A 27993-nucleotide genomic window follows, 5' to 3' on the forward strand; every position below is an offset into this window, starting at 1 on the left:
GACACTTGCGATAGACTAGCTACGACATACGAGTTGGTGCTGACTGTGAAGATGCGAATATGTTTTATCAAATGACCGTAGTTTTCGTTATTTTAGAATGTGTTTCACTTCACTCAATGGCATCTTTGTCCGATGTGACATCTCTGGTGTTTGGGGATTCTTCACATGGAATTGTTGCTGCCTTTGGCGACTTCGATGCTGATAAATCAACTGATATTTTTGTCCTGTCAGAAGATGGTAATGTACAAATTAACTCTTGACAGTGACTCATAATTATATCTTGATATGATGTGTTATAGGTTATATATTTTGAGTAAAGATTCCAACCATGATAACATACGTTTTTTCACAAACACAAATGACAAACTGACTGACATAACGTATCTAAGGAACTGATTTTATGGTGTGATCAGTGAAGATCCAGGGTAGAACAGCAACCCATGCTTGCCATAGGCTTGTCATATGAGTGGTTAACGAAGTGGGTGGTCAGGCTCGCTGATTTGGTTGACACATCGTTCCCATTTGCCCAGATCTATGCTCGTGTTATTGATCACTGGATTGTCTGGTCCAGATTGGATTATTGACAGAACGCCACCATATAGCTGGAATATTGCTGATTGCAGTGCAAAACTAAACTCACTCACTCACTGGTGTGGTGCCCATAATTTTCTGTCTTATCAAATGGCATGTGTAATGGTGATATAACGAACCCATGCTTTTAATGCATGAATTTAGTGAAATATCTTCTTTTCCTTTCTGTTAATTTGTTCTGTATGTCCTTTGTCAATAACAATGTGTGTATATAGATTAAACGAACCATTAAGGTCGTGTCACTTATAAGAATAAAATAAACTTCCACAGCCACTTGTAGCTTTTTATAGCTTAAATATACAGCTGAATGAAAGTGATTTGCTGGATTAAATTCTAATAGTTTATCTCTAGTTACACCCTGAATCAAAACAGTTAATTATTGCCTTTTAAATTGGCTAATCGTCCTGATCAGTTCCAATGTTCGAAGTGAAGTTACAGATTTGCTCACTGACAGCAAGTAACTCTTATGTATGTGTCAATGAATAAATACTTAGAGTCAGTGCTCCGAGTATCATACAGGCTCCTAAGTTCCGTTACTTCCGTACACTTTGAATTTTGCGCAATAGGTTATTACGTTTACGTGTGGCAAAACCGGACCTTTGTCGGTTGAAATGTGGTAATCCCCATCTCTATTTTTAGCTATCATGTGTATTTGTCATGTGCTTTCCCTTTCGATATATGATTGGTTACCGCAATGTGCACTTGCACAATAGCGACTCTCTCCACTCCTTGCCAGGTGACGTCAAGGTCACGATCCGCGAACCTCAACACATGACAGCTCAAAGCGGGAAATATAAAAAGCATTTACGGTATGGAAGCCCTGAATAATGTAATATTCTGTGACAAGTGCTGACAGGTGGCCTCATTCACATATTACACATTGCGGTGCCAAGTTTGATTCAGTAGGATTCAGTAGTTTCGTGGCTGTTTTCTCAATTTTAACAGGCGCTGTACCACAAATTGGTGGTAGTCCCGTTGATAACACGTAATGTAACCCATTAGTTAAAACGCGGTTTTGAGGAAAGTGCTCAGTTGTATAACAATGGGAATTCTGCCCACAAGAAGTATTGCACAAACATACTTTCTTCAGAATAACGCCACTAAATCAAACAGTCTTATGGCCTATCTTGTATTATAATCTTGTATTGTTCAAACTCTTACCTTCTGCAATGCATTTCAGGACATACAACATATCGACACTGTCCCCACGAGAAGTTGTGGTGCACCACTGTACTACAGGTTCTCCCAGTTAGTGATTCGGTTTCCAGGGGTTTTTTTGTTAACAACACTTGAAATACTATTTTCCTGTATTGCAGTGCATAAACTCCTTGTGTCAAAACCATAAATTCATTTTTAAATTCGTTTCCTTCTGATGCTAAGTGAAATCTCTATTCCCATGCTTCTGTTATCTGGCGTGTTAACAGTTCACTGTGTCACTTTGGAAGGACACGCTGATTCAACCTCAAACCATTGATGACGATGATGCACTGTTACTACGTCACTGCAATTCAAATTTTCCCACGGAATGTATCAGCAGGGACAACCCCCCTACCCCAAACTCCCCAGAGCGTGCTACAAGTCAGTTACCCAACCCAAAACTCTTATTGCATGTCTTATCTTATAACCGTTGGAATTTCTAGTTTATTGTTGTAGTAAAACTACTTGGTGTGTATTTCCTGTGTTTGTTTTCAAATGCTTTCAGAAATATATTTGTGTATTATAATAATAATAATAATAATAATAATAATAATATATTATAATATACTTATCTCTGAAGGATCAAATGAAGAATAAAGCTTTACATTTAAACAAATATGCATTTTCAACATTAGCTAAGATTGACAACACTCGATATTCATCAACTCAAGTTCTTTATGTTCTAGTGATAACTATGAATAAAGAAATGTAAAAATGAATAGAGTTTTGAACTTGATTTACCTTCAGTCATTATTCCGAGTTAATAATTAATCAGTACATGTAGATGTAAAATGTATTAAGAGCTAACAGCAGTGAAAGTGTCATTTAGATAGTGTACGGAATTAAAATATGTGTACGATGTTAGAAAAAATAGTGTACTGTATTACAGTCACTCTGTACAAATTGAAATAACTAAGGGTAGCCTCCTTTCTCTGAACACATGGTAAAAACGGAAAATGGAATGGACAACCAGTTTAATGAGCAGGCAAAATGATTGGATGACCTTTTAAACAAAAAGCGCCATGACGTAGTATTTGTAACCGAAGCGATTCAGGTGATGCCTGTGGCCAAATGTGTACGGTATTCGGAGCACTGACTCTGAAAAACTCCCCACATCTCTTACTTTGAATGAGTCATAGGACATGGTTACATATAATCATTCTTTATGGATCTACTAATGGAACAGAGAAAGTCTTGAGAAACATGATGCTTTTGGTTACATGTGTGCACAATTATCACGTTTCATCTATTCATAGGTTTTGCTATCAGTGCGAAGTGAGTCATGAAATAGTCATCTAGTTTTTAGATTCAGCACATTGTCACATGCCTGCAGCATATTGTGTTAAACAGTAGTGTCATGTACTATCTGATGCAGCTCTCATAGTATTTGCTGATTCATGAATATTTTTGTTTTTCAGGGAAAAGATTGTGTTTACTTCTGGGTCATGCTGAGGTGACGCCCACTGTGACAGACATTCCCTTTAAGAATCGCACTGTTCTTGATGCTAGTGATATTGACCCTTTCACAGTCACCAGTGTCGTGCCAGCAGATTTCGATGGGGACTCTATGATGGACGTGATGCTAATACTTCAGGATAAAAGCCAGCCAACCAGCTCCTTGAGTGTCAGGATTTACTGGGGAAATGGACTTAATCTGGATAGAAGTAAGGGAAAAATATACCTAGAAAAATGTCAGAGACTGACTGAAGAAATAAGACCTGTAACTCCTGCAAACAAACAGTCTTAGTACTAAGCTAGCTCCCAGATCCCTTTGGGCACACCAACTTGTGATATGCGAGATGGACCCCAGTTTAATTCTGGTAGCAGATTTCCGGTGACAAGGATGTCTTTAAGAACCAGTTCTGGTTCGAAGTTGCGTGACTGCCAAATATGACTATACTATGTGTATATTGTTTGTCACAGGAAGTACTAATGTCTTGTGAAAGAGGCCTGACCTACTTACGAGTCCTATGACTAGTTTATACTCAGGGTTTCAAGTAAGCATGTTCTATGCTAACAATATTCACTGGTTGTATCTTTTTTGTGTGTCTTATTAAAGGTGAATTGTTATTTGCATTTCAGAAACCTACCTGAATCTGAATGAAACATTAAGGGATCAACCACAAGTTTTTGAGTAAGTCATTTGATTTTGATTACTGGATTTTCTAGTCCAGCCACTAGTATTTACAGACTGCTGCCATATTGCTAGAATATTACTGAGTGTGGTGTTCAACAACAAAGGAAGAGAAAGTCTCGAGTAAGCTTCCTGAATTTTTAACTCACCTGACTTAAAGTGGATCATTGAATATGCCTTTAGCAATTCAGGAAGCTTTCAATATCCCTGGGGGCAGTTGGGAAGCCTGGCCCATCTCACCGAAGACCTGGGTTCAAATGCCCACATGGGTACAGCGTCCATTTCTGGTGTCCACCGCTATGATGTTGCTGAAATATGGCAAAAAACGGCTTAGTATTAATCTCAGTCAGTCAGTTGATATGGCTGCTATCTGTTCCATATAGAAAAAGAACCCCAACATTCTTTTTCAGAAGAAGTCCTCCTTGGGGTACATATATAGCATTAAAATGTCCATTTAAAAATGCCTACGACAGTTGTAACAATATTGAATAAATATTTTACAAAACAAAAACTCGTTTTTGTCTTGTGAGACCACCCCTACAGGGCCCCCACCCGGGCCCCTTAACAGCCAAGAGCAGGTAACTCTCGCCGTGTACCTCATACCTCACTTTTCATGCTGTCGTCTTTGAGGACAGTCGTCCATCAGCAAGCTCTCATACTTAGAGAACCTACGAATTGAAGAGAAATGAGTGAGAAAGCTACGAAAACCGTATGTATGGTTCCTTTTTAACGCACGGGCGGTATTAGGAATGCATATTTCACTCTTTTTCATTCATGAAATGTTGTAACTTTCCGTGGCTACCGTGGTCTTCAGTCATGTGGCTGACAAGATGGCGGGCGGCACGTACCTGGTGGTTATTTCTTCTGCCTATTCTTTTAGGTGGTTTTAAATACAAACCAGATATTTGTATGGTTTTTTACCTTTCTTTTCCATGGTAAAGAAATACTTATATGCTATTGTATGTTTTCATAAATAGCTTTCTTATTATTTAACGGTTAAATATCGCCAGTGCGTATTATTGTTTCTGTTAAATACTCATGTGTTTGTTGGATTAACGGGCCTTGCTATTAATCATAGCACGGTTCGGTTTTTTCCAGTTCAAGGGGTGTGCTACTTGTAACGCAAAACTCCCCCCGAGGGATAAGCATATTCTGTGCCTGCGTTGCTTGGCGGAGGAAGCTCACGACGAGCAAGGATGCGCCGTATGTCAGGACTTTTCCCCCAGGGCTCAAAAATCCCGTCATGCAGACTTGATCTTTTATAGATCTTTGATCCAGGCGGGGGGGGATATTTGGGCTCAGGAGCCGCCTTCAAAAAAAGCCAAAAAAGATATTAAGAAGGCGTCTTCGGCTTCAGTCTCGGGGGGGGATACGGCAAAACCAGCGAAGGGTACTTCGGTTCCACCTCCAGCGGTGGCTTCTACCTCCGCAGCACCTCCCACTGAACCCTCGCAACCGTTAACATTTGATTTACTTTCGTCTTTGTTACAGCAGCAAATGGCGTCGGTGCATACCCTGATTTCGGATGCGATGTCCGGTCTCCGTCAGGAGATCGGCGTTCGTCCGGAGTCGGGTGTGTATCCGGCTTCGGCTTCCATGGGACTCCCCAGCCACGCCTCTGGCGCCGGTGTGGGGACTTCCATTAGGGGTGCGCAGGAACCGACTTTAGAGTCGGTTGCCAGCCACTCCGAGGTTGCCAGTGTTGGTCATGGGACCATGCCTATGTTGGGAGCGTTGCCGGCGATCCGCCACCCAGACTCAGTCTCGGGCATCGGGTCTATGGCGTCGGGCCGCTCGGCTCTGCTCGGGCCTCTCTCTCTTTCGGATGTTCCCTCGACCGATCCCCCGGAGCTATCCTTAGATGACAGATCTGAGGTGTCACTCATGGGGGATCGCGCCGAGGAGATAATGGAGGAGGGGGAGGACCGGGGTGGGCCGAGTGAGTTTTCGTTTTCGCTCGGCGCCTCGCTGAGGCAGGTACGGGAGCGTATTGCTTCTGTCCTGCCGCAGGTCGTGGTTGCTTCGGCGACACCTGACCCCGAGGAATTCCGACTGCCGGGTGAGGCTTTTGCCCCAGCCAAGGTGGTGGATTCTCGGTTGCGCATCCTCCCTTCTATTTTGTCAGAAGTGATTAACCCTCTTTTAACGGGAGCGCGGTCACGCTTCGATTTGCCGGAGCTAGACCGACGTTACCTGATGGGTGATCTTGACTTGTATAACCCTCCAGTGGTCGACGACTGTATCTATGCATCGGTCGCCCTGGGGGGTTCCTCTGGCAGCTCCTTAGCTTCGACTAAGCAAGGACGCCGCCTGCCTCCGTTCACCTCTAACGTTACTGCCCTCAAATCGGCTTATAGGTCGTTTGAGGAGCAGTACCGAAATGCAGCTCAATGCCTTAAGGTCACAATACACGCCGCATATACTTCGGTATTGCAGCGTCGGCTTGTTGACGGCGGCGGTGTTGAGGAGGAGTGTGTTTCCCCTACGCTCGCTCAACAGCTTACGGAGGTGCAGTCACATCTGGCGCGGGACTCGATCAGGTCCTCGGCGTGTCAGATGATGTCTGCAGTTATGGGCCTCCGTAGACTGTGGCTGTCCGTGGCACGGTATTCGCCGGCCACTCAACAAGCGCTACTTTCACTGTCATTCCGGATGGGATCTACTCTCTTCCCGGGAGCGGCATCAGTAATCCGGGAGGCCGCGGAGGCTGTGTCTACATTCAAGGAGTCTAAACCCTTGTTAGAACAGCCTCACACTTCTCGTGCGCGTCCCCCGGTGCTTTCCTCCGCTTATCCTTCGGCTCCGGCCAAGGACTCTGCTAAGTGGGCACAGCCCTTGCAGGCGCGGAAGGGTAAGGGTAAGGGTAGGGGCAAGGGCAAGGGCAAGGCTGCGGCGCCCCAGCATCCTTTTCCGAGGAAAGGGAAGTCGGCCCCGGCTTCCCAGTAAGTCATCCTCCGGAGCCCTTGCAAGTGATCCCGAATCAAGCAGTCGGAGCACTGCCGACGTCGGGCATTCATTGCCTTCTGCCAAACCTTCCTGTGGGTGGCCGCCTTTCCCACTTCCTGTCGGATTGGGAAAAGGTAACCTCCAACCCCTGGGTCCTATCCACACTCAGGGACGGCCACTTACCACTATGGAAGAGAGACCCGCCTCCCTTTTCCGGAATTCGGCGCACTCCTGTGCCGGTAGTTCCGGAGAAAGCCGAGGTTCTCCGCGCCGAGGTTCAGTCTTTACTGGACAAGGCGGCCATCGAGGTGGTTCCAGGGGGCCAGGAACAAGAGGGATTTTACTCCACTTATTTCCTGGTCACCAAAAAGGACGGAGGGTTCAGACCGATTCTCAATCTCAAACGGCTGAACACTATGCTGCAGGTACCGTCATTCAAGATGGAGACACTACGGTCAGTGATCTCATCTGTAGAAAGAGGCGACTGGCTTACGTCCATCGACCTCAAGGATGCGTACCTGCATGTTCCGATGCATCCCGAGTTCAGGAAGTACCTGCGGTTCTCCTTCGACGGGGTATGCTATCAGTTTCGGGTGCTTCCCTTCGGCATCGCTACGGCTCCGAGGGTATTCACCAAGCTTATGTTAATCCCAGCGCAAGTGGCCAGGTCACAGGGCAGGTGTTGTCACCCGTACCTGGACGATTGGCTTATACGAGCACTTGCCGCTCACTTGAGTCGAGACGCAACATTCGCCATAATGTGTATTCTCACCAGGTTGGGCTGGATTATCAATCTCAAGAAGTCAGACCTAGTTCCTACACAGGATCTGATCTTCTTAGGCGCACGGTTCGACACAGCGAGAGGCATAGTCTCCCTGTCGCCGGATCGGATCTCCAAAGTTCAGAGAGTTGTTATGCAATTCCTCGAGTCCCCCTCGGCTTCGGCTCGGGTTTGGCTCCAGTTGCTAGGCAACATGGCAGCGACGGTGGACGTTGTTTGGAGGGCGCGGTTGAGGATGCGACCCATTCAGTACGCCTTGGCGCGAATGTGGTCCCACGGCAGGAGTTACGAGATGATTCTCCTCACTCCGGAGTGGCTCCTTCCTCATTTACGGTGGTGGACAGTGGTAGGGAATCTATCCAGGGGGTTACCCCTGGACGCTCCCTCACCAACCCTTTCAATTCAGACGGACGCTTCCCTCACAGGGTGGGGTGGCGTGCTGGGCGCCCATTCAGTTTCGGGCCTATGGTTACGGCACGAAACGCGCCTGCACATCAATGTGCTCGAATTGAGAGCTGTCCGGCTAGTGTTCCAACACTTTCGGGAGACGGTTCGAGGCTGTGTGGTACGTCTAGAGATGGACAACCAGACGGCAATGACCTATATCCTGAAACAGGGCGGTACGGTTTCTCCGTCCCTCCTAGAGGAGGCGTGGCACTTTCTACAGTGGTGCGACCGGTTCAATGTTCGGGTGTGTCCCGTGTATCTCCCCGGGGTGGACAATGTTCGAGCAGACGCGCTCTCTCGATGTGTCCTAGCTCCTCACGAGTGGATGTTGCATCGGGAGATATTCGGGATTATCTCCCGGTTGTTCGGATCGTTCCAGGTGGATCTGTTTGCCTCTGGGGGGACGAACCAGATTCCGGTGTTTTGTTCTCGGATACCGGATCCGAGAGCCATCGCTCAGGACGCTTTCCAGCTCGATTGGACGGACAGGGTATTGTGGGCGTTCCCACCTCTGCCGCTGATTCCCAGGGTCCTCTCGCAGCTTGCCACCCAACCAGCTCGACTGTTAGTGCTTCTTGCTCCTCTTTGGTCGTCTCAAAGCTGGTTTCCGGTAATGATGAGGTTTCTGGCATTGCCTCCTGTCCTTTTACCCTTTCAACCGGACTTACTATCCCAGAACGGAGCGCTGCACCCGAATCCCAGGATTCAGTGGGTGGCCTGGCCACTGTCAGGAATCGCCTCCAAGCGAGCGGAATTTCTGCACCAGTTGCAGACACAATTCTGGCTTCGCGGAGGGATTCGACAAACGTTCAATATGAGGATAGATGGGCCTGTTATGCGCGCTGGTGTGTCAACAGGGGGATTCTTGATCCCTTTTCTTCAACTCTAGTTGAAGTACTGGAATTTTTGCAGTCCCGGTTAGAGTCAGGCCTAGCCGCCTCTACTATCCGGGGCTATTCCACGGCCATTTCGGCATTCCATATTCCTGTTGACGGTGCTCTCTTGGGGCAGCACCCTCTTGTTCAGCGTTTTTTAGCGGGTGTGGATAGGATCCGTCCGACTGTCCGGCGGATTAGTCCCCCGTGGGACTTGTCAGTCGTTCTTGACTGGTTGTCCGGTCCTCTTTTTCACGAGCTATCGTCTCTTTTTCTCCAGCTGTTAACGTGGAGGGCTGCCTTTCTTGTGGCGGTAACGTCTGGCAGGCGGGTAGGTGACATTCATGCAATGTCAGCGGATCCTGCTTTGACCGTCTTTCACAAAGACAGGGTCAGTATTAGACTGCCGGATTCTTACCGTCCTAAGATCGCAGGCGCTTTTCATGTTACAGCGCCTATTGAGCTCCCTAAGCTCATGCAGCCTCCCTCGCCCGGTACCTCTCTTCGACGTGCTCACGTCTTAGATGTCCGTAAGACCCTTAGGGCTTATATCAAACGAACTGCTGATATCCGAAAAGATAACCAGTTGTTTTGTTGTTATGGCGGGGGAAGAGCTGGTCTGCCGGCGAACAAGCAAACCATATCTAGGTGGCTTGTCTCTGCCATTTGTATGGCATATACTCATAAAGGGTTACCTATCCCTAATGGGTTAAAGGCTCATTCTGTTAGGGCAGTGGCTACGTCACAGGCTTATGCCGCGGCTCTGCCCATTGAGGAGATCTGCTCTGCGGCTATTTGGAGCCGACCGAGCACGTTTATCCGTCACTACCAACTGGACAAACATTCACGGGAACGTGCTCGGTTTGGCCATACAGTTCTCACCAGTGGGCAGAGTCGTGATTCCCCTAGCTGAATGAGCGTCTGAGATCTCGACTTTGTTTATCATGAAATGTTCCTGGTGGTGGGTTTTCACGAAACATTTCTTGTTATATTGGTGACGGATATCCCCTGGTGGTGGGAAAAACAAAACACAAAGAGAAACTACCTCTAGACGGTTTTTTCACTATTAGCGTCGACATATGCTCATATTTACCCTTGCACTGTTATTCCCGGCACTACTTCGCTGGTTTGGGGGAATATTTACAGTGAATGGCATGAGGTGTGGTCATATGTCCATCACCTTTGCTGGGTTATTGTCGATTGGCTCTTTCGGCCCTATGTTGCCACGCCCCCGCCTGATTGACATCAGCGGCTTGGTGATTGGGTAAGTGTATTTCTCTATCTCTCGCAGCTTCGGCAGTGTATGAGAGTGTGTGTAGGGTACACATCAGCAGACAGAATGCCGCTCCCGACTCACGTTCGTTGGGAGTCTGTCTTATGCTATATATGTACCCCAAGGAGGACTTCTTCTGAAAAAGAATTATACAAACCTGTAGAGGTTATGAATTCTTTGAAGAATGTCCTCCTTGGGGTACGGCCACCCGCCTCCCCACATTCTGTCTGACAATCTCAGCATGAAAAGTGAGGTATGAGGTACACGGCGAGAGTTACCTGCTCTTGGCTGTTAAGGGGCCCGGGTGGGGGCCCTGTAGGGGTGGTCTCACAAGACAAAAACGAGTTTTTGTTTTGTAAAATATTTATTCAATATTGTTACAACTGTCGTAGGCATTTTTAAATGGACATTTTAATGCTATATATGTACCCCAAGGAGGACATTCTTCAAAGAATTCATAACCTCTACAGGTTTGTATAAGTTTATGTGTTTTATTTTCACAATGCAATAACAATAATGTGTATATTGTTAGTTATAGGACTGAATAGATATATATTAAGTTGTGGTTTTGTAAGTTTTAATAAAATTGCCTTTGTATATTTTTACCACACTCATTTCAGCTTCATGTGCTATAATGGCTGCCAGTAAAACCATGGCAACCATCATGTAAATGAGGTCTCCCACACAGAAAATTATACATGCAAAAGAGTAGAATGTATTCTAGGCATTGAGGTTGTTGGTTTCTATAAGCTTGTTTAAATTCTTTTGCATATATTTCTTTAATCTGTGTGATATTTCTCATCTGATATAAAATTTCAGAAAAGAGTCATGTTAGCTACAGAACCTTATAATGCTATTTTAACTGCTAGTTATCCATGCTGACATTTTGAAATGATGAAGGTTCAAAATACATTTGTAGGTGTATTCACTTCACTGATTGTATGTTTCCAGTGCTAATGGAGATATGATCCCAGATCTCCTGGCAGAGTTCACAAACAAGTCTCGTGCCTTTTGGATTTTCAGGTAAATTTGAGGATGAGAATGTTCTATGTTTCTATAAAAAACATGTACCGTAGAGCCCCAGAATGTTGAGGTCAATTGTTGAAGCCTGGTAGACTTAAAAGGCAGTGGCACAACTCGATTTTGCTTTTTAATCTGGGCAACACAATTCACGAAAAGGCACACTAAAAGACGTAGAAGGAGTTCTTGCATATATTTTTGTAAAGTTTTGAATCTGACAGTTTGTCTGTATAATTTCCTCCAAATCTGAGACGCACTGCAAACAAATGTTCACAACTGCCAGCACTTTCTTTGTTGACACTGGCTAGCTGAGTTGTAATGGTGTCTTATCAGATTAGCTACTGTGAGAATGCAGACGCCTGCAAAGGGAGGTAATAAAAGCCATAGATGCATACAGAGTATATAGGAGATTTATTGGAATGCATACCCTGGAGATATCGAGGATGTGAAGGTGTGTCATTGTGTGATTGCTGGGCAACTTTTTATGTGGGAGCCACGGATTACCCAACAGTTTAACTGAATCCACTGTCTTGCAAAGAGCATTATTGCGAGGGATGACTGTATTGCCATTTGGCATTGTCATCAGACCATTGTATTTCTGTACGTTACACTGGCGTAATACCGCTAGACATATGAGATCATAATGGTTTGCAGTAATGAGGTCACAATGCTAATACCTCTGTCACAATTTTATTAGATCTTGCTTGACTCGCGGAAAGCTGAGACTCATTACACTGTATACTGTTTCTATCACTTTATGTTGGACAGAGATAAACAGAATACTTAACTCACTTCCATGAAATGCAATTTTTTTATAATTCGTGAAGATTTAGTGTAAAAAGTTGCTTTTGCTTATTTGATTCCAAATCATTAACTTGTTTAATAAAAAATGGTATTACACGGAAGTTCATTTAGTGTCCTCTGTGAATTTGACGTCACTACAAGACAGTTCCAGCAGACATCCTTTGCCTCCTGTATGTGAATGACTCTGCCCCTTGTACTGCAGCAAGCACAGAAACTACACTGTGCAGTATCTACACAATGGAAGCTCCTCTGAACTGCCAGAACTGCATGTCCCACAGGCATCGGGATTCCTGGACCTAAATGATGACATGGCGCCAGGTAACTGTATCCTTATCTCTCAAGTGTGGAATAATTGTTCACAAGTCATAATTATCAACTAATTTTATAATTGTCCATACTGTAATCCACCTCTTTGTACTTTTCCTTATCCAGACTCATGCTTATTTGTCCCCTCTCTGTGTGAAGTTAGTGGAACACTCGAAGTCGCTTGCAGTTCCCTTCTTTTGAAGCGGGTAAACAATCACCCTCACCACAGGCAGCCTCCTCGTTTCACATGACAGGCCCTGTTTGCCACTCTCTCCTCCATTAGCCAACAAGACAGTTGGAGTCAACTTGAGTTCCTATACGGCATTTAATATCCTTTTATATTGCGGTCCTTTACACAAAATTTAGCAGCATATGGCTTTGGTCCGTATTAATTATCATTACAATTTGAAATTGTGGATAAATTTACATATATTTTTTTGAGCATGTATTTCTCCTGGTGTAGTTTATGACTGTCTGTGGCTGTTCCGTATTATTATGTCCGACTTGCACAGTTATTTGTTTGTATTTGTTTAATATTCAAATACGTGCTAAAATTTTTTACATAGACTCTCTCAAGTCATGTCTGGCAGTTTTATACAAATTGCATCTGGTAACCATCTGCTAACTACTGCTGATCTTTAGGTTCCTGGTGAATCACCAGATGTACTCTGGGGGTGCCTTTTGGATAATATGGAGACTAGGTCCTAGTCCAGAAGAGGTCATCATCAGAATCCATGTCATCTCAACCGAAGAGTTGAAGTCATCGATAACTAATGCATTCATGGAGGAATAGCGATGACTCATTGGAGAGTCGTTGGCTTCTTAGATTACGATTGGGCTAGACCTCACTTCATCATCAAAGGAGTTCTATGATATGATCCATGATGACTTCACATCTTCATGTTCCCTTACGGTTCCGGACAACTTTTCTATAATTTCCCACATGCATGCACTGACGCATTCGAGGAATACAAACTCTTCTACTAGACCAACACATGCATGCACTGACGCATTCGAGGAATACAAACTCTTCTACTAGACCAACACATGCATGCACTGACGCATTCGAGGAATACAAACTCTTCTACTAGACCAACACATGCATGCACTGACGCATTCGAGGAATACAAACTCTTCTACTAGACCAACACATGCATGCACTGACGCATTCGAGGAATACAAACTCTTCTACTAGACCAACACATGCATGCACTGACGCATTCGAGGAATACAAACTCTTCTACTAGACCAACACATGCATGCACTGACGCATTCGAGGAATACAAACTCTTCTACTAGACCAACACATGCAGAATCAACTTATCAACATTCACCGTTAAATACCAGAAGTTTCCTATTTCGAAGAAGAGAAGATGATTTATCTGTTCTACTTACTTCGAAGAAGGATAAACAATTCAAGCATCTTACAATAACATCAGGTTGTTGTGCACCAGCAGCGAGGAATTCAACGCATTTATTTTGACACTTCATGGAACCCGGTTACTACAGTCAACCTGTACCAACATGGGGAAGTGGGGGAATTTCCCTGCAACATCTGTATAGGATAACAACGGTATAATCTTCAGTTGAAGAACACCGACACAACGACTAGGAGGACAGTCTACGTATGTCAGTGTTAAGTGGTGGAAGGTTTTGGGCACTTCTACACAGTCATCTATGCATGTGTTCACTCGTGTATCTCCTAGACAAGCCTGAATGCTAGTGAGGGAATCATCAACTGCACAAGATTTCACGATGATCGTTTACAATCTGATTGGCCTTTGAAAAACAGCGTCCTGCGAAGAATGCTGTTATTGGTCATGATTCAGGAAGTTGTCTACAGGTGTAAAAAGCCCTTTCAACATTAGAAAGGCTTTATTCACAACCCAGCATTTGATTGTCTTCATGAGGCAAAGAGGCAATATGACAGTTTTAAGTGACAACCAGTCAGCTATAAATAGACTTCACATGGAGGACAGCTTGCTCACAACTTGCAGTATTCATGATCTGAAGACAATACAACAGGGGGTGTACTTTATCCAGTTCTCCTCACAAACCACTGCACAAAATACATTTAGCTTACATATGCCTTTTATAGAGGCTGTAAAGGTGTCCATCTCATATTTTGTTTTTGTATTTTATAGTATTTTGATGTTTAGAGACAATTTCATATTTTGTGAAATTTTTCTCTGATGATAGTAAAATAGGGGAGTAAGTCTATCCACTTCTCCACAAAAACTGCTCAACAAAATTGATTAAGCATAATTGATTATACATGTGTGCATGTATTTCATTGGGGTGTCATTTCATCGAAAGGTGTGCATCTCATAGTTGCATAGATGTTTATGGAATTTGTTCAGTAGAAATTAATCACCAGAGGACACTCAGAGTAGGGAACTCTTCCTTCAGCAGCGGGGCATCCATGTCCCAAGACACAATTTTTCTTGTTTAATTATTGTGTGTAAATAGGTAGGTGTGAAACTTAATTATGACTATGAGCAAAATATGTAATATAATGTATACTTGGATATGTATTTTATTGATCATATATAACAAACTGGCTGTAATCATCATAAACGTCCTGCCAGGTTTACCGCTAACCTCTAACATCGTCCTGAAACAGCACTGACGACCCGAAAAATAATGTTTTGAAATTGTGTCTCATAGTTAAGCCAACCCCCTTCTACAGACTGCCCTTTTTGGTCCTCAAATAATATGGTAATATACAGTATAATTTATATGTATCCTGACTCATGACGTCAAGCCCTCCCTACTGCTCCACTCAAACAATGTGGATTCTCTCCAATTCTCGTGTCGGGCTTATGGAATAACTAAGAGAGTGACAAGCACAGCTGGTCATGTGACCGATGTGGCGGGAAACGGGGAGACTTCCTGTGGGTGAGTGTGATTGTACATCTGCTTCAAAGAAGGGGATTTCAAGTGTTCATATGTCTTTGCATAGAGGAAGGAGATAACCAAATAGGCATGAGTCAGGATAAGTATAAAATGTCAATTTTATTCAGAAAATTTCATTTTCAGAGGAGACAGTATTCAGTATTATGATTGAAATGAAGCACAAATTGTTAGACCTGTGTCATATAATTAGGAAACAATGTTTGGACTGTTGAATAAATGTTAGTGTGCTTCACGAGCTTCATGGATGCTTTCTTTAATCTGTTCCTTTCACTGAAATAGGGTATTTGTGAATTGCTTTTTGTAGATAGCTGTAACTTGTGTAAGAAATGTTTGCAGCTCTGTTTGCCTCTGACAGTGTTGCATCTTGGTTTTGAGGGGCTCAACATGACCAGTGGCTTTGAGGGTGTTCTGATTCCAGTCATATGTCTTACAAACTGTACCTTTGAAGATCTGGATTAGAATTGGTTTTCAGTAACCCAAGCTTGTCATTGTAGGCAACTAAAGGGATTGGATGATCAGGCTCTCTGACTTGACTGACACATCATCGTATCCCAATTGCATAGAATGATGCTCATGATGTTGATCACTGGTTTGTCTGTTCCAGACTGGATTATTTCTAATATTGCTAAGCTAAGTGTGGCATTAAATAACTATGCAACCAATCTTTCAAAGTGACATGATGAACATGATAAATCATGATGTTTTGATGATAGTGTTGGCTTTCATACCTAACTGATGCTTGTTTTCTGTTTAGATTTGATTGTGATGTCTCTTGACTCCCAAGGGAAAAAACAGTTTGAGATCTGGAGTAATACAGTAAGTTTGTGATTGGATAATGTATTATATGCTTACAAAAGTGTCCTAATGTTCAACATATCAGTGTGCATAACAATACTGTAACATACCAGTGTTCTGTGAATCAATAGATCCAATGTTGCATGATGAAAGAATTTTGTGTCTTCAGAATGGCGAGTTTATTTGGAACCAAACAATTCCTATCCCTGATGGAGCTGTAGAAATAGGACATCCAACATTTGTTGACATGAGTAAGTTCTCTGTTGCTGATTAGCAGTATTCTGAAGTAATTCATAGTCAGACAGGGAAATATCCAGGTGGTTTCACTCATCAGACTGTAGTCATACAGATACTTGTTCTACAATTGTGATTTGCTAGATCAACTAGTAAGAGAAGTAAAATAAATGTTGAGTGTCATATTAAAACACTATATTGAACATATATTGCAGAATTTATTGACGTTAGATATGTTTAATTGTTTCAGATAGCGATCATCGCATAAACATTGTGTTACCAGCTTGCACAGATGCTGCTTGTTCCTCCAGTATGATCTTCGTATGGTCTCAGCACAAGGTAGACAACTCTGCTGTTAAATGTTGTAAACGCCACTCAGAATATTTTTTGGATGGGCATTTCTGTTATCATTACATTCTTCCTAAAACAGCTCCTTATTTAGCTCTGGAGCTGCCATTTTCCTTTTATTCTTTTCTGAATCATAATGTTTGTAGTTTCTCAATGGCATCTATTGCTAATCTTTTACTTATTTGTGTTGTCAGTTTTCACAAATGTGTCTTTTGTTTTTCCAGTGGCACAAAATGGGCGTAAACTTTAAAGAATCAAATGGCAGAACGTGGAACTTTGTACCCATGGCAGATCAGCCTCGTCTAGTGAATATTCCCCCAATGCTTCGTGCAGGAGATTTTAATCTCAACTCCTACCCCGACGCTGTTGCCGTCCTGTCAACAAACACAAGAGGGTGAGTAACAAACCATTCCTGCTGCTGATCTGACATCCTTAGATAGATACAGTATTGTGTCTCCAGATCTCCCATCAACAGCTCACATTTGTGTTATACATGACCATGAAATCAACAATCAAATGTCAGACATTCCAGTATAGCTCCAAAATAGTCATACTTGCATTCATACTTTTATTATCCCCAGCCACAAACTTGAGGGTGTTATAGGTTTGAGCTCCGTCCATCCATTCATCTATCCAAGATGATGGGGACAGATTTCTCAAAAGCCATAACAGATTATTGAAAATGGAAAAGGTTACAATTTTTGTCAAGAGTTATGGCCTTGTTATGCCTTTTTTGACTTAGTGCAGGTTATCCTTGATGGGAACAGATTTTCTCTGTACCTGTTCGGATACAGAAACCAAATGTATATGTTTACGGGGCATGAATGGTGTGACGGAGCTACAAACAGGAACCAAATAAGAACAGAACCCCATAGTGGGGGATTTTGATGACCATGTCTTGTAGTCTTAAACAGGTGTTTTGACTGTTTATGTCAGAGAACATATGTCACTTTTAGTGCCTAAGTCATCTCAGATATAAAGAATGGTGATATGCATCCTTGATAATCTCAGGATATATGTGACGACAAATCTCCACTTGTTCCCTAGATGCAAATATGATTCAGAGGAGAATTGAGGCAAAGGATCTGATGAAGTTAATGTTCCCCAGGTTAGTTAACATAGTGTGTATTGATGTCATGGAGCTATCATTGAGTGTAGTGAAATGTTTTAGACAAACTGGCTTAATTGTATTCACCTACAGAAATGTAATTTCGAACGGAAAGGAATGTGCAGTGGATGTTCATTTGTGTTCCAGTAACAAGACATATGGAGCATTTTTCCTGGAGAATGTTGCATGTTCCTCGGCTTGTGATGACTTCTCTCAGACCTACAGCATTGCCTTCCACTCCCCTCTGCAACCCCTGGGGCCAGACATGCAGCAGGTGTCATTCTTCGACCTGCAGGATGATGTGAGTGCAGTGGGTAGCATATGTGCGTGTATGTGTGCATTCTTGTGTGTGAAATAACAGTTGTCATACATGTGGTACACACACTTCCATTGAAGATTTAAGTATGAAATGACTGATGTTTGAATAGATTGCAGCATTGGTTTCAAAGCCAGTATCTTCCCAGTGGGTGGTGGTAAGAGTTACTTCCCTTCTGTGTATGATTGGGACCCCTGAACAAAGAGATTCATCCATGAAGGTCGAGTAGGTAGAATAAGTCTTCAGCAAGGTTTTAGCTTGCCATAAAAGGCGACTATGCTAGATGTTAGAGGATCGGGTGGTCAGGCTCGCTGACTTGGTTGACACTTGTCATCGATTCCCAGTTGCGCAGATCGATGCTCATGCTGTTGATCACTGGATTGTCTGGTCCAGACTCAATTATTTGCAGACCGTTGGAATATTACTGAGTGTTGCATAAAACTAAACTCACTCATCCCAAAGAGATTCTATGTGATATGGGGTTTAGCACTGGACTCAGTTTCACAATGTGTCCACTTACGTAGGTGCAGTATATGCACATGTGTGTGCAGCTGCTTTTACTAATGTGGACTTGTCAATCAGGATAGTGTTTCAACACTGAGATACCAGGTGCCTTTCATAAACATACTGATCCTTTGACACACAGCTGATGTATCCTCGTAGTGTTTAGGAAGGCTAACAACAAGTATAACCTTTCATGTCTAAGTGGTCAAACTATCTGTATTCCAGTGTCAGGGTAGACACTGTATCCACTACCACACAATACATGAAGATATTTATATTTTAATGATTCTGGGGTCGTATAGTTTCCATGTAAATGTAATGGGGATATACTGTCAGTGAAAGGTGTTTAACAATATGCCACTGTACAATGTGCCTGGTTGATTAGTAGGATTAGGAGAATTATTTACATGTGTTAAATTGATGTTTGCTTCCGGTTACCAGGGTGTGTTGGACATCTTGGTTAACACCATCAGCTCCAAGGAGGCACACATCACAGCTCTCAGACAGACTTTCTCTGAAGATGCCTGCTTCCTGAAGGTGCTGGGTGAGTAGGCCTTGTCTTTTGGAGTTTACATTTCATAGTGCCTCTCCCTCTCCTCCTTTCTCTCCCTTTCCCTCTCTCCATCTCCTCTTTCTCTCTTCCCATCCTCCTCGCTCTTTCACTGTCTCCACTGTCTCTATCTCTCCCCCTCTTTCTCTCTCTCTCCCTATGCATGAAGGTCTGGGTTAGAATTGATCCTCAGTAACCCATGTTTGTTGTTAAAGGCAACTAACAGGATTGGGAGATCAGACTCTCTGATTTGGTTGACTCCTGTCATCGTATTCCAGTTGCATATGTTGATACTTGTTCATTAGACTGTCCAGACGATTAGTTACAGACCACTGCCACCATGCTCTCTGGCATTAAACAACAACCAGCCAACTCTCCCTGTTTCTCCACCACTTTCACTCTCTCTCTCCCTCTTTCTCTCCCTGTCTACCCTTTTGTTTTCTCTTTTCTCCCAATTGCATATATTTATGCTCATACTGTTGGTCAATAGACTGTCCAGCCCATACTCAATTATTTACAGACTGCTGCCATATAGCTGGAATACGTTTGAGTGTTGCGGTAAACAACAAGTTTCCCTTTCCCTCACTCTCTCTACCACTTTCACTCTCTGTATATTGCTCTTTCTGTCCCTGTCTCCCCTTTTGCTTTCTCCTATCTCTCTTTCTTCTCCTCTTCTCCTCCTCCTCTCTCTTCCATACAGAGAAGTATGATATATACTCTCTTACTCCCAGTCTGAGTAAACATAGGGTATTATTTGTCACACCGCCTATACTGAGTCTAACAAACCCAAGAAGACGGTCTTGTCAGCTAACCTTTTCAACTGACCAGTCAGAATACAGCTTACCAAATTGTGAAAGTTAACATTCACACATACCTTTTGAACTTTTACTTTAAAAAACGTTTGTGCCCAAACGATTCCAAATGCTATTTTCCAAACGATCACTTTTGAGTGATGCACATTGAGCACACCACAACAGTGAATAAACAGTCACTGAAAAAAGTGTTTTGGACAATATTCAAGGATGTCAGTTTCCAGAAATATTAACTAATGGTATTCATGACATTAGAAAGCCTAAGTGTATAAATTGCAGGTCAGCCATCTGTGTTCTATGCGGTTTTTCGCTTGTTGAGGGATAAGTGTCAGAGACTGGGGAATTTTGTAAGTCACAAATGATCGAATGGTCATTGGTTGCTCAAAGGTCAGATGATGCGGCCTACTAGGGTTTGTTAGAGTCAGAATAAGCAGTGAAGGACCCTACTGACCCTAAATTTACTTAGACTGCTTTTGATTGACTTTGTTGTGCTAAATGGTGGGTTGTATTGTCACCTTTTCTATGTAGTGAAGATGCTGAATCAGGCCAGCTGTATGTCTGTGTTTCAGTTGTCAGTGGACTGTGCAATGACAACTGCAAAGATGGACACCAGGTAGGTCTAGTGTCACCTGTGTTCAGTCTGTAAAGTCTTGGTATCAACAGTCATCATACAAGTACATTCATTTTAAATAAGATAGCCATACTAAAGCAGCATTTTCTCTATTCAAATGAAAATGAAATACATGAACTGAATGCAGAGTGTTATGCTGTGATTTAACCTGTTTGTTGTTTCGCAGCCGTATGGCGTGAATCAAGTGGGTCCTGTTGTCCGATTCACCACAACACGAGCTGATGGTGATACACAGATTGGAGTAGGTGAGGCAACTATCGGTGACAGTGAATCACACTCAGAAGAGAAGGTGTCATTCATTAAATTAGCATGGTCAGGATTAATGGCCATGATTTTCAGGATGCACTAATGTAGCTAGAGTTTTACATTTTGAAGGAGTTTCTGATTTCATGCAGTTATGTGGTTAACAAGGTCAAACATCAAACTTTAATAGCAAATAGACATTAACAGTCCAGTAGACATAAGCTGCCTAGTGTGTGTTCCACTGTGATGAGTTATCCCCCCTTATCTTCTACAGCCTCTCAGCTCACGCAGACTGCCTACTTCTCCCTCCAGCTTCCATTTGTACATTTTGGTCTTGGACAGATGCCCAACTTTGTTGACAAGTTGGAAGTTGGTGTACAACACCCCAAGGACAAGGTACCCATATTTACTAGCTAAGACAGGTCTGAGTCGGCCCTTTTGAACAGTGGCTAGATGCCAAAAATATTTTGGAATATTTTTTGTTGCTCCAAGGTACATTAATCACAATCTTTAATGGGGTATATATTTTGTTAAAGCAGTTAGTTAATGTAAAGGTTACATTTCTATCACCAGTTATTTTCATGATGACATAGATGGTATATATTGCTATATATTTAGATATGTGAGGCAGACCACAAAGTGGTGCCTTTTGTTATTTACAAAGTTTTGGCATTTCTATTTTTCCTGGTTTCCATGGAAACAATTCAGACTTAGTCTCAAAAGGGAGGGATTGGCTTTGTTTCCCAAGCACAACTCGAAAACCATTTGATATCTTTCAACAGATCTTGGCAGATATATGAGGCAGATCTTGAAGTGGTGCCTTTTGCTGTTTACAGATACATGGCATTTATATTTTTCATGACTTCCATGGAAACGATTGAAAAAACGAGTATAAAAAAATATCAAGTAACCTTCAGATGATTTGTCATTTCAAATATGTTGGGGCCGGGGGGGATATGTCATCTTCTGATGACTTTTGTTATACCCCCAGCATGTAATGGGTTTCGTTTCCGGAGCAGAACTCAAAAATCATTCAATATTTTTCTGCAAAACTTGAGAGATATCTGTGGCAGACCCTAAAGTGGTGCCTTTTACTATTTACAGGTTTTTGTGATTTATCATTTTCCCAGTTTCCATGGAAACGTTTTGGACTTAGTCTCAAAATAGAGGGATGGGCTTCGTTTCCAGAGCCTTACTCAAAACCTGTTCAATATTTTTCTGCAATTTTTTCTAGATATGTGTGGCAGACCCCAAAGTGGTGCCTTTTGCTATTTACAGGTTTTTGTGATTTATCATTTTCTCAGTTTCCATGGAAACGTTTCCAGATTTTGTCTCAAAATGGAGGGATGGGCTTTGATTCCGGAGCAGAACTCAAAATCCATTCTTTATTTTTCTACAAACCTTGGTAGATGTACCAGTCAGAAGCCATAATGGTGCCTTTTACTAATTACAGTTTTTTGTGATTTCTTGGTTTCTCGGTTTCCATGGAAACGATTCAGACGTTGTCTCAGAAATGAGATGTGTGTTTTGTTTCTGGAGCAGAACTCAAAACCTTCTTAATATCTGTCAGTGTAACTTAGTAGATATGTGTGGCAGACCCCAACGTGGTGCCTTTTAGTATTTACAGGTTTTTGTGATTTATTATTTTCTCGGTTCGATGAACACATTGTGGACTTTGTTTCCGGAGCACAACTCGAAAACATAATTCATATTTTTCAAAGGATCTTGGCAGATATATGATACAGATCTTGAAATGGTGACTTTTTCTAATTACAGATATATGGCATTAATATTTTTCATGAATTCCTTGGAAACAATTCAGACTTGGTCTAAAAACACAATAAGTAACAGTCCTTTCAAATATGTGGGGGCTGGGGGGATATGTCATCTTCTGATGACTCTTGTCTATTTTTCCCTGCATGAAACATTTCATGTCAGAATTAGTACTGCTGTGCTTCCCAGTGCAACCACATAACTGTTTAACTGTATCTCCAAGGCAGAGAAAGCATCTGTTGTATGCCATCATGTTTCCAGCCTCCGCGTCACAAGGAGTGGACTCAGCTGATTCCAAACTCTCAGCTGGTGATTATACCTTATCCACTGGATGATCCGTCATCGTAAGTGTCACTTTTACACACCTGTACACAATTACATGCACACATTAGAGCATGAGGACGGTTGTAGTTCAGGGGGCAGACTAGAATGGCACAGTGACGCCAAAGCATTGTGATGCAATGCAAAAGTGTTTGATTTCGAGGAGGCAGACTAGAATGGCGCAGTGATGCCAAGGCATTGTGACATTATCGTTGGATAAAAGTACTGTCAGCGCCTTAGAAACTTTTATACATTAACAGTAACCGTTCAAAGCTTAGGTGAGGGACCATTTATTTATGATAATGTGACAAGTCCATGTTCAGTGTACCAAAAGTACTGAAGATAATGACGTTCTGCCTGTCAGGTTTGGGGGATGACCCATTGGGATTATACATGAGACAAACAGCAACTACAAAATGTATGTTTCATTATATAACGTCCACTCTTTGCTTGAACCTCCCCAGGTAGTATTTGTTAAAGATTATACACACTTTGAAGTTTCTTTTGCATACATAAAAAAGTGAAATGAACCGTATTAGACTAAGTGTTTGATAAACTGGTACTTGTTAAAAGTGCTACGAGTTTCTCAAGTTTGATTTATGTACATCATAGTATGAGAATTATTTATCAATGACTGATGTAATGTAGAATATCTGGTAATGCTTTATGAAACTGTGAAACAGCTGATGTTTACCATTGTGTGTATGTAGGTGGGTGAACATCCTGTTCCTGACCCCGAGCCGCCTGGTTCTTCTGACAGGGGCAGCCCTGCTGGGTACATGTGGATTTATAGCAGGAATTGTGGGAATACTACACTGGAGAGAAAGGGTACGTGTGGCCAAGTAAATAGTTGGTTAAATTGGGATGTTGTAATACTGTCATCCCCCACTATAGTGCCTTTGGTGTAGTTATCTGTGGTTTCCATACAAAAATACAAGGATCCCCAGTGATAACACATCTTGAGGTCATCAGAAGTAATGTATCAACATTTCCACTGTTGTGTTCAGATCATGTTGTAAACTAGCAAAGTTCAGTGCAGATCATAACAGAAAGTGGTCATTGTGCATAGGGAAATTCTCTTTGTCAATCTTACATACTTTCATTCTTACTTAGTTTTTACATCCCTCTTTGTGTGCTATATGCTCAAGGGATGAAGTGAACAGACAGTGCAAGGGTTGCTTCACTCATTCTGTTCATAAATTTTGTGTTTTCAGGCTGAAGATAAGAAAGAGAAACTACAAGAAGCTCACAAGTTTCACTTTGATGCTATGTGAAGTGCCCTGAGACTTCCAACCACACTCGGCTGACAGTGACTCAACCAGACCAGATATTCCATACCTGATCTGTCCATGTAGCAACTGCAATAGAGTATGGATCTAGTAGTCATATGAAATAAGTTCTTAGCCCAGAAATCCACTTCTTTACAGAGAATCAATAGACTCCTCCTTGAAGCATTGTCTGCCAAGCTTGTTGTCCAACCATGACAACATGTTTACAGTAGGAAACACTAGTCAACTCTGAATATGGTTAGTTATGGGGCAGTGGAGGATGTAGCTTAAAATCTTATTGAAACAAATTGTCTTGCATTCACTTCCCACGGAGGTTACTTGTGATATCTTCCTATTAACCTCTGATCTAAGTCGGCCATATTTCTCGGTTCTTATAAAATCCCCTAGTAGCAAAAAATGGCAGCAGATTTATCTCCCTTTTTTCTGTCCAATCAGAAGAAGTGTTGCATAGACTTAGATTCAACTTGACAAATGCAAGCAATGTGGAGAAACAAAAATGACATGACTGAGTTCTGTCCAGAAGAAACATTTGAGTATCCCGCTCAGGAAGAGGTTCTAGTTTTCACGATGCATCCGGAAATTACCGAGATCTTTCGAATGATCGCGTTTGAAACAAGGTCGCTGATTGCACTACTAAATCTGATTGCCTCCAATCACAAGTCTTGAACACTCGCACCATGAAAGGGTCGTATTAGAACAGAGGTTACGTAGGAAGATGTGACAAGTAACCACTGAGGGAAGAGAAAGCTCATCTTGGAAAGTGTTCCTCAGATTCTGTTTCATAAGGAACTGGAGCTTCATTCAACAGCAGAGTTCTACTAGTAACTTTCCATGCTTTGTACAATCTAGAAGAATCTCCAGAAGAATTCTATTAAGCCATCTTAATTTGGCAACACTGGCCACCTCTGCAGTTTTATTTAGTGATGTGCAAAACAATCATGGTGTTGCTGAAGAGACGTACATAACATGATGACCTTGAATATATTTACAATGAATGAATAATATGAAGTAGGATCCTTAATCAGGTTTGAAAAATCAACTTGAAGCTCATTTGGATTTTTATTTTGTATAGGAAAATGGTATCCTTTGCTGGAAATTAGGTATTTTAGTATCTTTGGTTGATATTGCTTCATGGAATATGAGCCAAGTCAATTGTGATAGTTTGAAAAAAGTATTGAACATGTTCAAACTTGGCATTCTGTAATTCCTTGTGTCCAGGCCTGATGACCTGTTAGGTGTCAGTACATGCTAAGCAGAGGGCAACCTGGACACACTGTGTGTACTGTCAGTCTCCTGAACACCAGGGTTTTATTCCACAAAGCTTACATAGTTCTAGACTTCACACTGACTTTGTAGGTCGTGTCTTCTTGCAAAGAGGTATCGCATTGTGACAGAGAGCCATTACATTGTGGTAGATCTGATTTTGAAGAGTTTAGTTACAGCTTCATAGATACCATGCTTTTCGTGATCAGAAAATCATAGACCTTTACATTTCAACTGAAGCATACATTGACAGGTTTTTTAATTCCATGATAATCCTGAGATGGGAAAGTTTGGGGGACCTCAAGGAATCTGACCAGAAAAAACTGTCAAAGAAACTAGTGAAATGCTTGTTTTTCTCTGAGTTGTCGCTGAGTGCTTGGTATCCTCCTGTGATATTGTGGGTAACACGGTAACACGTCGTTTGACTCCAGGTGTAGTTTGAATCAAGTGGACACTATTCAAAAAGTATTCAGATTGTTTGTACATGCATGTACTTTTTAAAGGAAAATTGGTCCTATTCTTTGATTTGTATCTAAGTCTTGTACCAAACTGACAGTGCAATACTCTTTATGTGTTTACAATAAGCTTTGCTTGTTTTCCCTTTTAAGATCTAGTATGATTCAGTGAGAGATTTCATTGTTCACTCTTGTTTGTGTACTTTATAATTTGGCAGTTCCTCCAGTAAACTTGCATGATGTTGTCACCTATGTGTAAGGTTCTGAGTTGCGATATGTGTGAAATTATCTTATCACTGCATAATCAAGAGTATTGGGTCAGCTTGAACCAAGGTTGATTACGTCTGTCTTGTCATAATTGAGAATTTGGTTCAAGAGGAGAGAGTTAGGTATAGTACTGTTTGGTTGATACTCTCTGTGATGTTGCCAGGTGTCAGCTGTGGTTGAAAATATAAACAATAGTGATGCTGTTTACATAGGAGTGGCTGCATTGGTGAAATTCGTGGACATGAAACTAAAGCTACAAGGATGACATCAGGATGACTTTGTGTTATGAAAGCCCCCTGACCTGGTGCTGCTGCTAAGACAGATGCTCGAGCCTGACCTGTAAATGTCAGCCACTTTGCCTCTGAATCACCCATGCCCACTTGCATACTAAAACCCATACACAGAGATAAGGCGAACAACAGTGGCATTGGTCTTAGATACTGCTGCAATTAGCTGGTGTGAGTTACGTGCCTAAGGTGTGTTTGGGTCCTGTTACCTTTGGTTTTAAGTGAAGGTTTCTCCAGGTTATGCTCCTTGTTTCCATGGGGCCTACCTATACTGTAGGCTTCCATCAAGGTGTCTAGGACCAGGTGCACATCGACCAGGATATATCTATACATTTCACTAGTCTGAAGTCAGGTCTGCACCAAGTAATTATGTTTGAGTTTATTATGCATTAATTTATTTCCCTTAACATCATGTTTCATTTGTATGTCCTGGGATGTATATATTCTGATTTTGTCATCTTCCTTCATATCATTCCCCATCTCATGGAAATCAGTATCATGTTCTGTGTATGTGTGGCTGAATTTATCTAACCCTTGCAGTATTTCTGTTTTGTGAAGTTCTGAACATTCCAAGACTACTTTGCTTAAAGGCTGGGCAGGATGTAAATTTGTGCTCGTTCTTCTTAGTTTCAACCTCATTTCCATATTGCAAGTTACATGCAGTATAGTTGACATAGATCAAGGGAGATCACTCTTCTGAACCTGTAAGTAAATTGAAGTGTGAATTTGCACCAGTTAAACACACAAATATGTATGGTTTCTCGAAAATATTTGCATTATTGGAAATGTTTGCCCATAATTTTGATCACATGCACAATACAGAGAGTATGAACATAGGATATTCTGACAGAGCATGTACTGTGACTGATGAAATTGTGTGTGTGAAAGTATGAAGGTGTTATTCTATTTCTTTTGCATGAGTGGTAGTTTACAGGTTTGTTTGAAATTTCTAAGTGGATCTTTGTCTTCTGTCCTTTGCCTATACAGACAAAAGAAAGAATGCAGAACCAGTCTGTTCCACTGTAAGCAGTTTAAATGATGTTAGTCCTTTTGTGAAGGGAGCACTTTAAGTCTTATTGGAACCTATACAAATTTTAAATATTATATTATTGTGAAGACAATATTTGGAGAAAATGTGATTTGCTGTTGCTAAGGTTTTCTATCAAACACATTTAGTACTGGTAGGTATTCCAATGCACGTAATCAGATCGTACCTCATATACATCTCAAATCCCCTTCCTTGTGAACAGTTTAGCTTTATGACTGGTTTTGCCAGGTGTTGTCTGTTACAGACTGGGTGAAGTCTACAGAGAACAGTGGTCCAGTTAGTTAGATGTTAAGGCTACAACCTGGTGCTACCCTACAAACTGATCAACTACATGCCCTGTTTACATACTTGTATATGTATTTATTTTCAAATGCCTGTACATAATGTGTCTATATATTTATGTCTGTTGACAATAAAAATTTGTTTTCCAGATAATTTTCATCATTTTTTCAAAGGTTC

General features: G+C 42.0%; 1 protein-coding gene across 1 annotated transcript; it reads left to right on the forward strand.

Annotated features, from left to right (window-relative positions):
* On the forward strand, positions 1-27964 carry LOC137258248 (T-cell immunomodulatory protein-like). Its single transcript, XM_067795849.1, has 17 exons — positions 1-237; positions 3207-3452; positions 3871-3922; positions 11196-11267; positions 12271-12386; positions 16045-16106; positions 16255-16336; positions 16570-16658; positions 16892-17061; positions 17923-18076; positions 19037-19139; positions 20527-20570; positions 20755-20833; positions 21106-21227; positions 22866-22948; positions 23636-23753; positions 24140-27964. Exons 1-17 carry the CDS (start codon positions 60-62, stop codon positions 24197-24199), a joined length of 1830 nt encoding a protein of 609 aa, XP_067651950.1. The 5' UTR covers positions 1-59; the 3' UTR covers positions 24200-27964.
* The last annotated feature ends 29 nt before the right edge of the window (positions 27965-27993 follow it).

The sequence above is a fragment of the Haliotis asinina genome, chromosome 12, assembly GCF_037392515.1.
Source record: "Haliotis asinina isolate JCU_RB_2024 chromosome 12, JCU_Hal_asi_v2, whole genome shotgun sequence".
NCBI classification, from domain to species: domain Eukaryota; kingdom Metazoa; phylum Mollusca; class Gastropoda; order Lepetellida; family Haliotidae; genus Haliotis; species Haliotis asinina.

What these genes read in the sequence shown, in the direction of transcription:
- LOC137258248 (XM_067795849.1), top strand. Translation starts at nt 60, where the DNA reads ATGTTTTATCAAATGACCGTAGTTTTCGTTATTTTAGAATGTGTTTCA. An exon ending in TGGACTTAATCTGGATAGAA is followed by an intron (nt 3,453 to 3,870) that starts GTAAGGGAAAAA and finishes TTTGCATTTCAG; the next exon opens with AAACCTACCTGAATCTGAAT. An exon ending in CTGCTTCCTGAAGGTGCTGG is followed by an intron (nt 19,140 to 20,526) that starts GTGAGTAGGCCT and finishes TCTGTGTTTCAG; the next exon opens with TTGTCAGTGGACTGTGCAAT.